At 41.7% G+C, this 13821-nt stretch overlaps 1 protein-coding gene across 2 annotated transcripts in view; it reads right to left on the bottom strand.

The window, feature by feature from the left end:
- The window catches only part of cert1 (ceramide transporter 1), a 66316-nt gene extending 54855 nt beyond the window's left edge, over positions 1-11461 (bottom strand). The window contains exons 1-2 of one of the 2 annotated variants that reach the window (XM_012957986.2): positions 11022-11461; positions 1743-1877 (exon numbers count right to left, since the gene is read on the bottom strand). In XM_012957986.2, coding sequence (XP_012813440.1) covers positions 1743-1877; positions 11022-11117 — 231 coding nt within the window. In that variant the 5' untranslated portion in view covers positions 11118-11461. The remainder of the gene's footprint in view (positions 1-1742; positions 1878-11021) is intronic. The other variant, NM_203513.1, reaches the window with a different exon arrangement.
- Between the last annotated feature and the right edge of the window lie 2360 nt (positions 11462-13821).

Genomic DNA, 13821 nt, shown 5'->3' on the forward strand with positions numbered 1-13821 from the left:
TGTAGGAAGGTTGGTAATATTCTGCCGAGCTGCAACTATTGTAAAAATGTCTTGGAGTTCATAAACCTGCCTCTAGAAATTAAATTAAAAGGGTAGTTCGTCTTTTAGTTAACTTTTAGTATGATGTTAACAGTGATATTAAGAGACTTAAGCGTTTGCAATTGGTCTTTTTTTTTTTTAAATGGTTTTTCAGTTATTGAGCTTTCTGTTCAGTCCAGTTTGGAGAGTTTAACAGAGGGACTAAATAGGTACTGTAGATAAGTAATAAAAAGTAACAATAAAATTGTAGCCTCACAAAGGCTACAATTTTATGGTTACATTTATTGTTACATTTATCACATTTATAATAATAGTCTATTATCTAGCCTATTAACTGAATACAAATAAAGAATGCCCAATTGTGATGTCTGGACTATACAGTTAGGCACAGTTTACAGTATCTCTGAACTATAATACAGAACTCATTCTTTCTAACTGCTACAAGCTTCGCAGAGAAGGCCATAATTGCCAGCTGGTTATTCTAACTGAAGGTGAACCGGCACATCTCACAGAAAAATCTTCAGCGAGATACATACTGGTATAACTGCCTAGGAATTCACAATTCATTCTGGCAGCAACGTTCAAGGTCACAAATCAATGTTCTGAATACACAGTTTCATGGAGAGACATCACTGATTATATACAGCCAGAGTCATTTGTGCTCATACAACTGGGAGCTACACGGATACTGTTGTACTGAATAACTCTTTCAGAATATAAGTGCTGAAGGGCCCCAAATTCTCACTTACATACACATGCCATAAAGAGCTTGCCTCAATACGTAACTAGGCAAAATAAAGAGAAAATATTGTCAGCTTTCCTTATTTGTTTGTCTGCAAGTGTAGGGAGCAACTTGCACTTTTCACCACAGTCAGTTGCATATAAAAGCACTTTTATTAATGCCTTCCATCCCAAATGGAGCACTACTGTGTCTATTAATTCAGTGGAACCCTCCGGAGCAGAGAAGGTAGCTCCAGGGTTCCCTCAGTGTCCTTGCACCAAACAAATAGGGTGCACAAGTCATTTGCACACAGGACCCCAGAAATGACACCAGTGAACACGGAAATGAAGCTAGGCAAACATAGAAAATATACAGTATAAATGCATACCATTTACGGCAAAGTACAATCGTAGTTGCACCCAGTGCAGAACTGCATCAAGAGAATCACCTGTTTGCGTCTGCAATTATTGATGGTATTCTGGGAAATATACTGCATTATGGGGAAAAAACATGGCCACTGCACCCCAAATTTCACTGCACTTGCAAACGTAAATGCACACTCTCATAGTATGCATTCTGTATTAAATTTGTACACATGGCTATATGCACAGAAGGTCTATACAATAACAATAATGTTCAGTTTAGCCATACATACAATGCCTCAAAAAAACTTCTCTTCTATGGATCAGTCCAGGATTAAAATTCCTTCAGTCACACTAGTGAAACACGGGCCACTGCATGTGGGCAAATTTGGCAATACTCAGCTGGATTAATTACCCTGGCAAACAAGTTGTAGGTACAACTACAACAACCTGGATGCCATGGTTTCATTTGAGGGAATGAAAGAGAAACTTGGCAGGTATCACAGCTTCAAGTATTGATTAATGGATCCAAACACGCACCTTATGTGAATTATGATTCAACTCCAGGTTAAATAAGTTGATAATAAAATGTAGAAGTCATCAGAATATCTGAAGCTTACCGTGATAACAGCTTTGCTAAGGCAAATGGATCCCCTGCAGCCATATTCTGTCTCATCCTCTGATTTGTAGTAGCTTAATGTGTTGTTTTTCAAGACTACCCATCGATCCTGCCAGCCATGAATATAGTTGGTCCACTAAAGGGATTTAAAAAGAAAAAAAAAGTAATTATGATATATATCAAGCAGCAAAAAATTACATATTTATGAGAGAGAATTAAAATAAGGAAATAAGGTCTGTGTAAGTGACCACATACTAATATAGTATGGATAAAACATTTATAATGGTCTTGAATATCATTGCTTTATAGAGTACTTGCATCTAAAGCCAGAGCAACTAGAGCAAGGCTGCCCAACGTTCAGGATGCTGGGAATTGTAGTAGTCAATTGATACCATGGGAATGTGGGAATTTTTCTAAAAAATTATTTCTTACATATAATGTTACCTACATTCCCTGACTGCCATAATTAGCAAGTAAACAAGACCCCAGCAAGTTTTGTCTGCACACCCCAGCCTGGTGAATTACTGGATTGCAAGCTGTTAGTCCTTCCACATTCCAAGGTTCCATATCTTTAAAGCTGCCTTGCCCCTGCTGACCCACAGCCTCTATTTCTGTTCAGACATCTCTTTATAAATGACCATGAACGAGAACTTGCAAAATGCAGTTCTGAAATGGTCTTCTCCTAAGGGCCCTATGACAACAATGTACCTACAGAGCTTTAAAGGGATAATTCAACTAGTAATTAAGTATGAAGCAGACAATTTGCTGTTTTGTTTTTTTTAAATTAAAAATGAAACCTAAAGCTGGGCATAGGCTAATGCCATACAGGATTGATTTTTAGCCTGCAGATAAATGCAGGTCTAGAATCAGCCCCTACACTGGCATCAGCCATTCCCCGTACCTGCACCCGGAGCAGCCTGGGTGTAGGCACATGGAGCAGATATTGAAACCAAACCCCATAAGTATGCATTTCAGTGCTGAAATCTGCTCAGTGTGCCAGCACCGGGGCTCATGCCGTCTTGCATTAGCCATACATGTATTGTGCCATTCATCTGGCAAGCCTTAGGCTGGGCCAAATCAAGCCGATACGATCATTCAGCTCCTGAGCAAGCGATCGTACCATACTGTGGGCCTACGCAGACTAGTCGGAAGAGGACAATGCACTAATTTCGGTCCTTGCTTCTCATGTATAGCTTATTTTCTATCTGGTTATCTGGAGGGGCAGTTTTTATCGTCCAGTGGCCAACAATTGATCTGTTTTTCGGTTGCTGAGGTTAGCGATCCCAATAACTAGAGAACATTAAGGGCTCTGGTACACGGGGAGATTAGTCGCCCGCGGCAAAACTCCCTGCTCGCGGGCGACTAATCTCCCCGAGTTGCCTTCCCTCTGCCATCCCACCGGCGAACATGTAAGTCGCCGGCGGGATGGCAGACGCGGCGAGGCGATTTCGGGAAATCGCCGAAAAAGCCTCGCGAGTCTTTTTCGGCGATTTGTGCGAAATCGCGCCGCCGCGTCTGCCATCCCGCCGGCGACTTACATGTTCGCCGGTGGGATGGCAGAGGGAAGGCAACTCGGGGAGATTAGTCGCCCGCGAGCAGGGAGTTTTGCCGCGGGCGACTAATCTCCCCGTGTACCAGAGCCCTTAAGGTTGCAGGGTGAACGAGGCAGAACTAAAACACTAAAATGTATAAAAAAAACAATATACAAGAATTACTGAAATTTTCCTTAGAATAGGTCTGTTGCCAAAATGCTAAACGTTAATATAAAGGTGAACATCCCCATTCCAAAAGATATTAAATATCATATTGATAGGAATTAGAACAGTATGCATCAGAGAAGCAGATCTGACTGTGGGGGTCACACTAGGGCTGTATGGGATGTGCTGAACCCTTATCTTTTATAGTTACACATATCCAATATTTTGTTTATAGTAGCAAGGGTGATGACCTACCAATGAAAATACAAGTTTTAAGGGCTCTGGCACATAGGGAGATTAGTCGCCCGTGACAAATCTCCCTTGTCACGGGCGACTAATCTCCCCGAACTACCATCCCACCGGCGAAAATGTAAGTCGCCGGTGGGATGGCACACGTTGCGCAGGCGATTTCGGCAAATCGCCGAAGTTGCCTCGCGAGGCAACTAATCTCCCCGTGTGCCAAAGCCCTAAAAGGGTAGTTCAACTTAAAATTAACTTTTAGTATAATGCAGTCATCGATATTCTGAGACAATTTGCAATTGGTCTTTTTTTTTTTTGTAGTATTTCAGTTATTCACTTTATGTTTAGCAGGTCTCCAGTTTGGAATTTCAGCAGCTATCTGGTTGCTAGGGTCTTGTTTACATTAGAAACCAGGCAGTGGGGTAAATGAAAGACTGGAATATGAATAAGGGAAGGACTTATTAGAAAGATAAGGAATAAAAAGTAACAATAAAAATAAAATAGTAGCCTCAAAAAGCAAAAAAATTTTGGGCAAGCGGGGTCAGTGACCCCTATGTGAAAGCAGGAAAGTTTTAGACAAAGATGGCAAATAATTCAAAAATGATAAAAAATAATTAATGAAGACCAAATGCAAAGTTACTAGGATACTAAAATGTATCTTAAAAGGTGACCCACACCTTTAATTTTTGCATGTCAAACTTTGAACACATTAATGTCCAGGGGTAAACTACACTGTTAACAAGTTGTGGAGCCACTGGATTTCTAGTGGGGCATAAAATCTGCAAAAATTCTATTTTTCCCCCTCAGGATTAATTAGATGCAAACACATGGTATAGGATATACAGGAACCTCAGGAAAAAAAAGTACTCCAACTTGGGCGGCATGACTGAATGCCTGGCAAATACTGACTGCAAAAATGTTTAGTTAAGCTATACCACTTTGGGCAACAGTCTGTGTGGTGTTTGGTTTTGGGCAAAAATATGACTAAAAGACAACGAGATTCTGTAACTCAGATCTGATCATTTAGTTTAAGGGAATCACATTGCTTGTGGCTTAAGGGTGTGAGAGACGATAAAACCATGTTTTAACACATATTATTGTATTTGTTTCATAACTGCTGCACTGATCATCTCATTGCCTTGTGTTGCAGAACCAAACACAACAGAATGTCTGTACTTTCCTATAATGCCTTATTGACTGGCCTCAGGGAGCGTACAACCTTGTGGTTGCCATATAACAAGGAAAGCCTTATGGCTGAAAGGCACGTGGCTATATGGCCCATGATTCCCAAAGCTCACTCTCCTTCCAACAGTCCAGAAAATGTTGCTCAGCACTTTCATCCTATGGGGGAAAGGAACTCTTGCACAGTGTGGAGCAGTCACTATTGGGGAGACATAAAATGCTATTTTTTCTATTAGGCAAAATTGTATTTTTGGATTTATAGCCCCCATACAAAGCACATTTTAATATACAAATGGGTGCAACTAAAATAGTGTCTAGTAAATACAATTTCAGCAAGGATTGAGGAGAGAAGACTTCTGAGAGCCAAGTTAGCTAGGGCGGAAAGCAGTGTTATTTATTTTATCATGTGCAGTACAGTTGTTTTTGTATAAGCCCCCAGGGAAGTGTGTCTTGGCAGAACAGTTTAACATAACTTTCTATAAGACTCAAAGATTAAAAAAAAAAAAAAAAGATATACAATATGGTAGGGTTTAGTAAGGACTGCATTCCTGCAGACTGCCAAAAATAGGGCTTTTTATAGGGACTGCAATATATAAATACACACAAATCCACATTCCCACAAGTTTCAGAAAGGGCGACATCTAAATCCAATGCATTCGACAGAAATAAAATGAACAGCTATGCTTTTCGTAGAAATAAGAAGTGAGAGTAAGAATCAGCAATCAGCGATGCCATAAGGAGAAACTGCTGTCCAAACAGTTGGCAAATAAAAAATGGTGCCGGAAAATCTATAAGAAAAATAGTAACCTACTTGTGAGAAATAATCATTAAACATTCACTATAGTTTAGGGGATTTTCTTTTAAAAAGGGACAGTTATTTCCTACAAAAATTGATCTACAAAATATTAAAGGATATGAAAAGCCTGGCAATTATAAGCTGCTTTTGATTCTATATAGTCCCATGGAAGCACTTTATAACAAGTTAATTTTATATACAGTTTGCATAATAGAATAGTTCCTATCCAGAGAACAAATGTGCAGTGAATTGTGACAACTATTATTTTTTGCAGGGTCCAGCACCATTCATTCTCCAGTGCAACTGCCGAATGTCCTTGCAATTGTGATGGCTGAAATAAAGAGCTGTTCTATTATAATTTATTGTTTCGGCATTAATTCATAACAGGGGTCTTCCAATAATTGCACAGACAGGGGATAAAAATCAGAGGGCCTTTACAATAATATGTTAATGTAATGTAAACAAGCCCCTGGCAGGGCTGTGGAGTCAGGTTTGTGGAGCTGGAAGCAATTTTAGGTACCTGGAGATGTGGAGTCGGATTTGAAGGGTTTATGTGTCGACTCCACAGCCCTGGTTATGCAGTAAACTGAGAAGAAAGTTCAAGTGGCAGAATTCTTTTGCAAGGAACTATATATATTTTCTATAGGACAGTTAGCGATGGACCATGTACAGAGCAAAAAGATTCCCACCATATATAAAATAAAGCAGCTTTTTTTGTATACTAAATGATCTTGCATTACAGTATCACAGACACACCCTAGTGGGCTTGACACATTCCAGAGAGAACAGAGGACAGCTGATTATTTCCAACTGTGAAAGGGAAGGGTCTGTGCATTTCCTAGCACAATAAGCCTATAATATCCATTCAGCATGGCTCCTGAATGTGTCTAATACACCCTGCACAGAACAAAGTCAGAACTACTCAAAGGAGTCACTATTTGTCTAGGTAAAGGGAAGGGGGAGAAACCGGTATGTACAGTGGATAAAGGAAGTGTGTATGGATGTGTTGCAAGTCTTTCCCCAATGTATTTCATCATGCCAAGTTCCTTGAATAGTTATTAGGACACTAGACAATTGCATAAGGTGGGGCCGAAAACTTCTCCATACCAAGCAACAATGGCCCCTAACAAACTGTTTGAAATACATGTTTTACAGTACAGTCATTTTAAAATGGGCAATACTATAAATCATATCTTTATAAAACATTGTGTTCTTAGTTCAGAACATGCCAAACAGGTAGAGAAAGGGCACTGAAGCTGCAGCCCATCTGTATTAGTTAGTTTGTAGGTGACTAAGTGAGTTTAAGAAGGAAATGGGTGGGGCGGGAATAAGACTACGACAGAGCTGGGATTTATACTAAGAGACAAGGTGGTAACCAGGTATCATCTAGGTTTCTTAACCTTGTAGATCAGTGATCCACATGTTGCTCCCCAACCCCTTGGATGATGCTCCCCGTGGCCTCAGTAGGTGCCTATTTTTGAATTTCTGGCTTGGAGGCAAGTTTTGGTTGCATAAAAACCAAGTATAATGCCAAACAGAGCCTTCTTTAGGCCGCCAGTCAACACAGGGGCTATTAAGTAGCCAATTATAGCTCTTACTGGCACCCCCATGAACATTGTTCATGCTTGTGTTGCTCCCCAACTCTTTCTCCATTTAAATGTGGCTCACAGGTATAAAAGGTTGGGGATCCCTGCTGTAGATACATCCACAAATGTAGGTGGCAGGATAATATTTGTTCCCCGAGCAGCAATATTTGGATCTGCTACTTGTGCCACAAAAGAACTAGCAAAGACTAATTTCTGTTTTAAAAACGGAAATTCATCTCTTAAAGTCACCACAAGTGGCTTTTTTCTCAACTGATCTTATGGTAGAAGCACCCCCGGCAAGACATAAGCAGCCACAGAGGAGTTCCAGGACCATAGATAGGTACAAGGCAACAGGCTGAATGTATTTATGCAGCTCATGGAACTCCAAAGTGACAATTATAAGTCACTGCATCCCCAAGCACTATTTTAATGGATATTAATGCTTTTTATAACTAGTGTTCATTAATGTCACTTGTATCACGTGATTCATGATTATAAGATATAATTTGCCCCCTAAACTCTCTTTATGGTTAGAAACTCCCCGTATCAATGGCTCAGGAGCAACATCCCCAACCTCATGGAAGTTGCTCCCAGTGGCCTCAGATTAGGTGCCCTTTTTTAAATTCCCGCCTTGAAGGCAAGTTTTAGTTACATAAAAACCAGGTGTATTGCAAAGAACCTCTTGTAGGCTATGTAGGCTACCAGTCCACCAGCCAATTACAGCCCAAATTTGGCAACCCCAGGAACTTGTGCTGCTCTCCAACTTTTTTTTTTTATATTTATATGTGGCTCACTGGTACAAATAGGTTGGGGGATACCCGCAGTAGTGGGTACAATGTTTCAAAATAAGCCTTGGCAGTTTAAATACACAAACAACCTCAATGAAACCAGTATAAAGCACCAGTCACTATTACATTGGAAGTTTAATTAAAAGCCTGAGCTCCCTGTTACCAGAAACCTGTACCAGCCAGGGGTACCTGTGAACAAGCGACCCTCTTCCTTTCATCTTTTTTTTTCGCTATCCCAGGGCAGACGCATGTGTGGTAGAGTGAAAAGGCTGACTTTTTTGTTAATGTTCAGCTTTTCATTATACTGCGCATACACAACCGGCCCATAGACAGAAGAAAGAAGAGGATCACTCACAGGTACCCCGGGCTAGTGCAGTTTTCTGCTAACAACCATTCTGGGTTATCAGGTAAGTGATTACAATCACTGGGGGTGCTGAACATCCCAATGATTGTACCTTTCCTTCTCCTTTAAGAAAATACACATTTTAAACACAAGCCTTAAATCTTGGGGCTATGGTAAAAGTATGTAAACCTGTGGCCGTCAAGCTGTTATAGAACTACTGGCACACTACAAACCCAATGTGTACTAAAGTGGTTGTGTGTTAATGGACAATATTGACATTATATACTACGTATATAAGATTTAAAGTCACTTTATTCCCCTGTAAACAGGGAATACATTTTTATAGCCTTAGTATCATTGTGCAATAACTCTGAACTAAACATCTCCCCTGAGACATGGGCATTTTTAATCACCCAGCGAGTCTTCCACACCCTAAGCAGCATCTAACGGAGAAACCAGTGAGGTTCACCCAACAGCTCTGTGCAATGGGGGTCTGCACCAAGCAGATATAATAAAAAAGCTTTATTTCAAAATACTCGTACTTGCTATAGGTTTTAATTGTATATCATGGAAAACAGCATATGGACAGATATACGAGACAGCCCTCGTTCTCTTTCCTGGACCCCATACATAACTGCTGCTCACAGACACCCTGCAACACAGGGAGCAATTATACTAAGTATTAACCACCTATCTACAGCATGCAATCCAAAACAGATGGCACGCGATGCCCTGAAACATTACGCCCGCACTTTGCATATGCATTCGAAAAAAAGTGGTCACTAACATCTCCTATCTCTGTGTAGGAGCGCTTCTGTATTGTTTATTTACACTCCAGGGCTAGCAGCAGGTTCAGAAACAGAACCTTAGTAACAGAAAGCCTGCATTTCTAATGCTCTGCTATTGATCACAGTCTGAGTGGTGACAAGCAAGGCATTTATCTACTGCAGGATTTACATTCTTGGAAAGAAAGCAAAGAATTGCCTTGAAGTGGTAGTTCACATTGAAGTTAACTTTCAGTATTTTATAGATTGATCACATTTTAGCAACTTTTGTTCATTTGTTAGAGAGGGCCTCTGACCCCAGCAGAACTATTTCTCTGTGACACAACATTTTTATTGTCAGTTTGTATTACTTATGTTTCTATTCTCTTTACAATCATATTCCAGTCTTTCATTCAAACCACAACCTGGTTTCTAGGGTAAATTGGAATTGCAGGAATTTCACACTGGAGAGCTGCTAAAAAAAAAAAACTAAATAATAAAAAATGAAATCTCAGAATATCACTCTCTACATCAGTGATCCCCAACCAGTGGTTTGGGAGAAATATGTTACTCACCAACCCCTTGGATGTTGCTCCCAGTGGCTTCAAAGCTGCTTTTTTTATTTGGATTTTTGACCTGAAGGCAAGTTTTGGGTGCATACAAGCCAGGTGTGGTGTATTGCACTGTAGAGCTAGTACACATAGGGGTTCGTAAATAGCCCTTATTTGGTACCCCCAGGTAAAATTTTCATGTTTGTGTTTTACATTTGCTGGTGTGCAACAAAAGTACAGCATAACACAACCTAACCTGCACTTTGAGCTTTTATCAACCTTTGTCTCCCAAGGGAAATGTAAAGCACTGGGAAAATGACCTATCAGCCCTACCCTGCATCCCACAAAGCAGCACATATCTAACTGGTGACACACACACATATTACACACACACAATAATAGATTCACCCATGATTGCACTAATGGCTAGGTAGCATTGGGTTACTTCCTATACTAATGGCCTCAAGCAAATTTACACAGGTTTATGTAAAATGGAAACACCATTAACCAAGGGGTTGAAATACAGGTCAGTACAAGATGAGTTTGTTTGCCCCAAAATAATCTAACCAGTAAGGGTTAAACAAGCATTTCTATATAGCTGCAGCTTTTATATCACAGTACATGTATGCAGATGCTTGTTCTCTGGAAGGCCAAAAGTCGATCAGTTAAAGCAGCAAGACAGAAATAAATACATGTATCTGTTCAGTCTGCAGCAGCAGCTCTGCTCCTTACTCCCACTGTAGCTGTCACAAGATGCTGGGAGTTGTCCTCTGGAAACAGCTGGAAGTCGTAGATTGTAAGCTCTTTTGGGCAGGGCTCTCTTCACCTCTTGTATCGGTTATTGATTGCTTTATATGTTACTCTGTATGTCCAATGTATGAAACCCACTTATTGTACAGCGTTGCGGAATATGTTGGCGCTTTATAAATAAATGTTTATGTAATGTAAAGTCTGCAAGTAGCATATACATTATACACACATATAATGGGTCATGATCAAATAAAAGGCCAAAAACAAAAGTTTGAACTACTACTTCTCACTCTCCAGAGTGATTTGGACAAGGTTAGTAGGTGCTGACTAGAGAAAGGGATCCCAAAATGTTGTCACTAGAAACGCTAACAAGGGACTGGCAACCTGTGAGCCTGACTCCCTAGCCCAGCGTACTAATGACAAACACAGCGATGACTTGTGTTGAGGAAAAGGTTTCTCTGATTCGCTTCTACAAGTGTTGAGAGACCTGCAACTCCCAGCAGCCCCAGAAGTAGAGCAGTGAGCGCTGCCTGACACCATCCAGAAGAACTGAATCGGATAAGGCTGCTACAAACTGGCTTACCTTAGACAGGACACCGCACCTCTCAACCGGCGGCCCGGACTCAGTCTCCAGGTCTTCCTCTGAGCCCGAGGAATTCCAGCTCTGATTATCCGACATGAGCGGGGACACGGCAAGGCACCGGCGGGATAGGAGAAGGAGCTTTCACTCGCACGGCTCTACCTGGCACACACCCAACGATGTGGGGAAAAGCGACGTGTAAGGGACCCGGATGTATAGACACCGACTGCACGGCACAGAGGAGACCAACCGCCGAGCTCACAAACCCACCATCTTCCTTCTGAGAGGTTACCGCCCCAAATGAAGGCGGGGATAGTAGGCTGTCACCTATGGTCGGAACCACGCCCATGCCAAACAGGCTCCTCCAGGAAGGCATGGGCTTCGAATGTTTACATTGACGTGTCAGACTCCGCCTCCTCAAGCACCTGTTACGTTGTTAGGCAACGCTCCATCTTCATTTTGGGCGCGGAACTCTGCGTCTGCGTCACTTGCGCAGGGCTGCTTCTACATCGATTTCTAATGAGCAAATGTTTTAAGGGGGAAGAACTGTTTTTTTTTTTTGCATGATTAAAGAAAATGGAACGCCAGTGAAGAAGAGTCTGTGTCACTAGCAAATAACAAAGTGCCAATGAAGCTTCAATGTTTCCAATTTTTTGACCACGCCCACTTTGTGACCACGCCCCAATTGCCACACCCCATTTTTAAAATAGTGCCCATAGACAGCACCCCCATAGACAGTGCCCCCCATACACAGTGCCCCCCCATACACAGTAGCCCTCCTTACACAGTGTCCCCCCATACAATGCCCCCATACACAGAGCCCCCCAATTGCACCAGGTGCATCCGTAATGCGGGACATTCATTGAACAATCCGGGACAGCGGGACGCGCTGTAAAAACCGGGACTGTCCCGCAAAAAGCGGGACAGTTGGGGGGTATGAATCAATGGCTGTAGCGTGTTCCAGAGTTGCCTTGGACAGTAGCGGGGAAGAAGGGGTTACGTTCCAGAACTGAGTGTGTTAAGACAAGAATACAAAAAAATTCAATATGTGTTTCTTAGAATATTATGTATGTCTTGAGATGTACTGCCTCTTTAAAACTAATAAAACTATAATACTAATACTTCAATGTAAATTACTTTTAAAAAGTCACTTAAAAATGTAGGGACCCATAAGCTTAGCATGCCCCTATGGCTTAAAACCCTACAACTTCCTTAGTTTATGCTGTTACTGGGCAAAGACCCATGTATTTAGTTCATCTTTTGCACTTATGACTTATTGGTTATTTGGTTGACCACTCCCTTTGCACTCTAATATAGAGTTTAGCGAAGGGGTGGGTCTTCCTCTTTGGCTGCCTCTGTGTCTCAGGTGGAAGGTGCACTGAGCCTGGGATCAACAGGGCCCCAGTAAAGCTATAATTTACCCTCATCACCTACTCTAGTGAAGTCGGGACAGGGACCCCGTGAACGAGGATCAGTTCGATAGTTACTCTTGTCGAGCACTTTCTAGGAAAGTGAGATGGAGAGGGAAGGAAGCAAGAGCAGTTTTGGCTCCACCAAGGAAAGTAGCTGGAAGTACCCTTCCATACAGGCACTGTTGCCTCAGCATATGGCTACGGTTAAGACTTAGGAGACAGGCAGTATCTAAACCCTGATCCACAGTTGACTGTAGGACTCTTAAAGTTAGAGGTATTGAACCTGAGGACTGAGGTGTCTATCCTGACTGCTTCCAAAGGGAGGCCAAGCTGACCAGGTGCATTTACCCTGCCCAGACTCTAAAGGAGGTGGGATAAACCGGTGTGCATCCTCTCTTTGCTGTCCTCAGGGAGTAATATCATATGTGTATCATATGTGAGTATATTGCAATAACCCTGCACATTGATTGTCTTTGACAATGAATCAGTTCTATTGTTCAACTGCAAGAACCTTCTGGCATCCATTATTGGTAATTGCACTGCACACAGCTACAGTGAGTTTTAGTTACAGTACACCCCTGGTTCTGCTGGTTACTTCCATTTTGCGAAGGCCCATCCTGAAGGATTGAATTGCATGTACCCCATGCTCTAAACCTATACTAGCCGTGCTTTGACTGTTTTACAGCCAAACATGGGCGTCCACAGAAGGGGGCAAGAGGGGGCACTTGCCCCCCCCTGGAAAAGTAGCAAAAAAAACAAAAACCTTACTCCGTTTCTGCACTTTCCCCTCAAGCCCGTTTTTGCTGTGCTCCGATTGGATCTTTCTTCTTGTGGATTCACCAATCAGAGCACAGCTTCCTTGACAGACAGTAAAATTGACCAATCAGAGCACAGATGCACACAGGGATCGGGAGATTTTGCAAACTGGAAACAGAAATAAAGACTGAAAAGATGAATCTGCAGCTGTAACTTTACCTGAGAACCAACTCTCAACTTTTGCTGCAGTTTTCATCCCACAGGTACTATACAGTTCTAAAGAATCACTAGCTGACATTAAATTGTTTAATTTATAATCTATCCCCTACCCTAACACATGGAGGGTAAGTTAACTCTTTCCCTCTGAAAAAGCTCATTGTGAGTTTATAAATGTGTTGTTGTTTTTTGCACTTACTATTTTTTTTTTTGTCATTGTTTTGTTCATTTATAGTAAGTTACAGTGGGGCCAATGTTGTGTATCCGTGCCAGTGTTATAGTGCCAGGGCCTGAATATCTGCCATCAGTACCCACTGCTCCTCATGGCATATAATGTGCTGGGTTTGTAAATACGGACTGCATCTCACTGTATATAATGGGGAGTCAGTACCCACTGCCTTTCTTGCTATAAAACTAAC

Source organism: Xenopus tropicalis, chromosome 1, assembly GCF_000004195.4.
Source record: "Xenopus tropicalis strain Nigerian chromosome 1, UCB_Xtro_10.0, whole genome shotgun sequence".
Taxonomy (NCBI): domain Eukaryota; kingdom Metazoa; phylum Chordata; class Amphibia; order Anura; family Pipidae; genus Xenopus; species Xenopus tropicalis.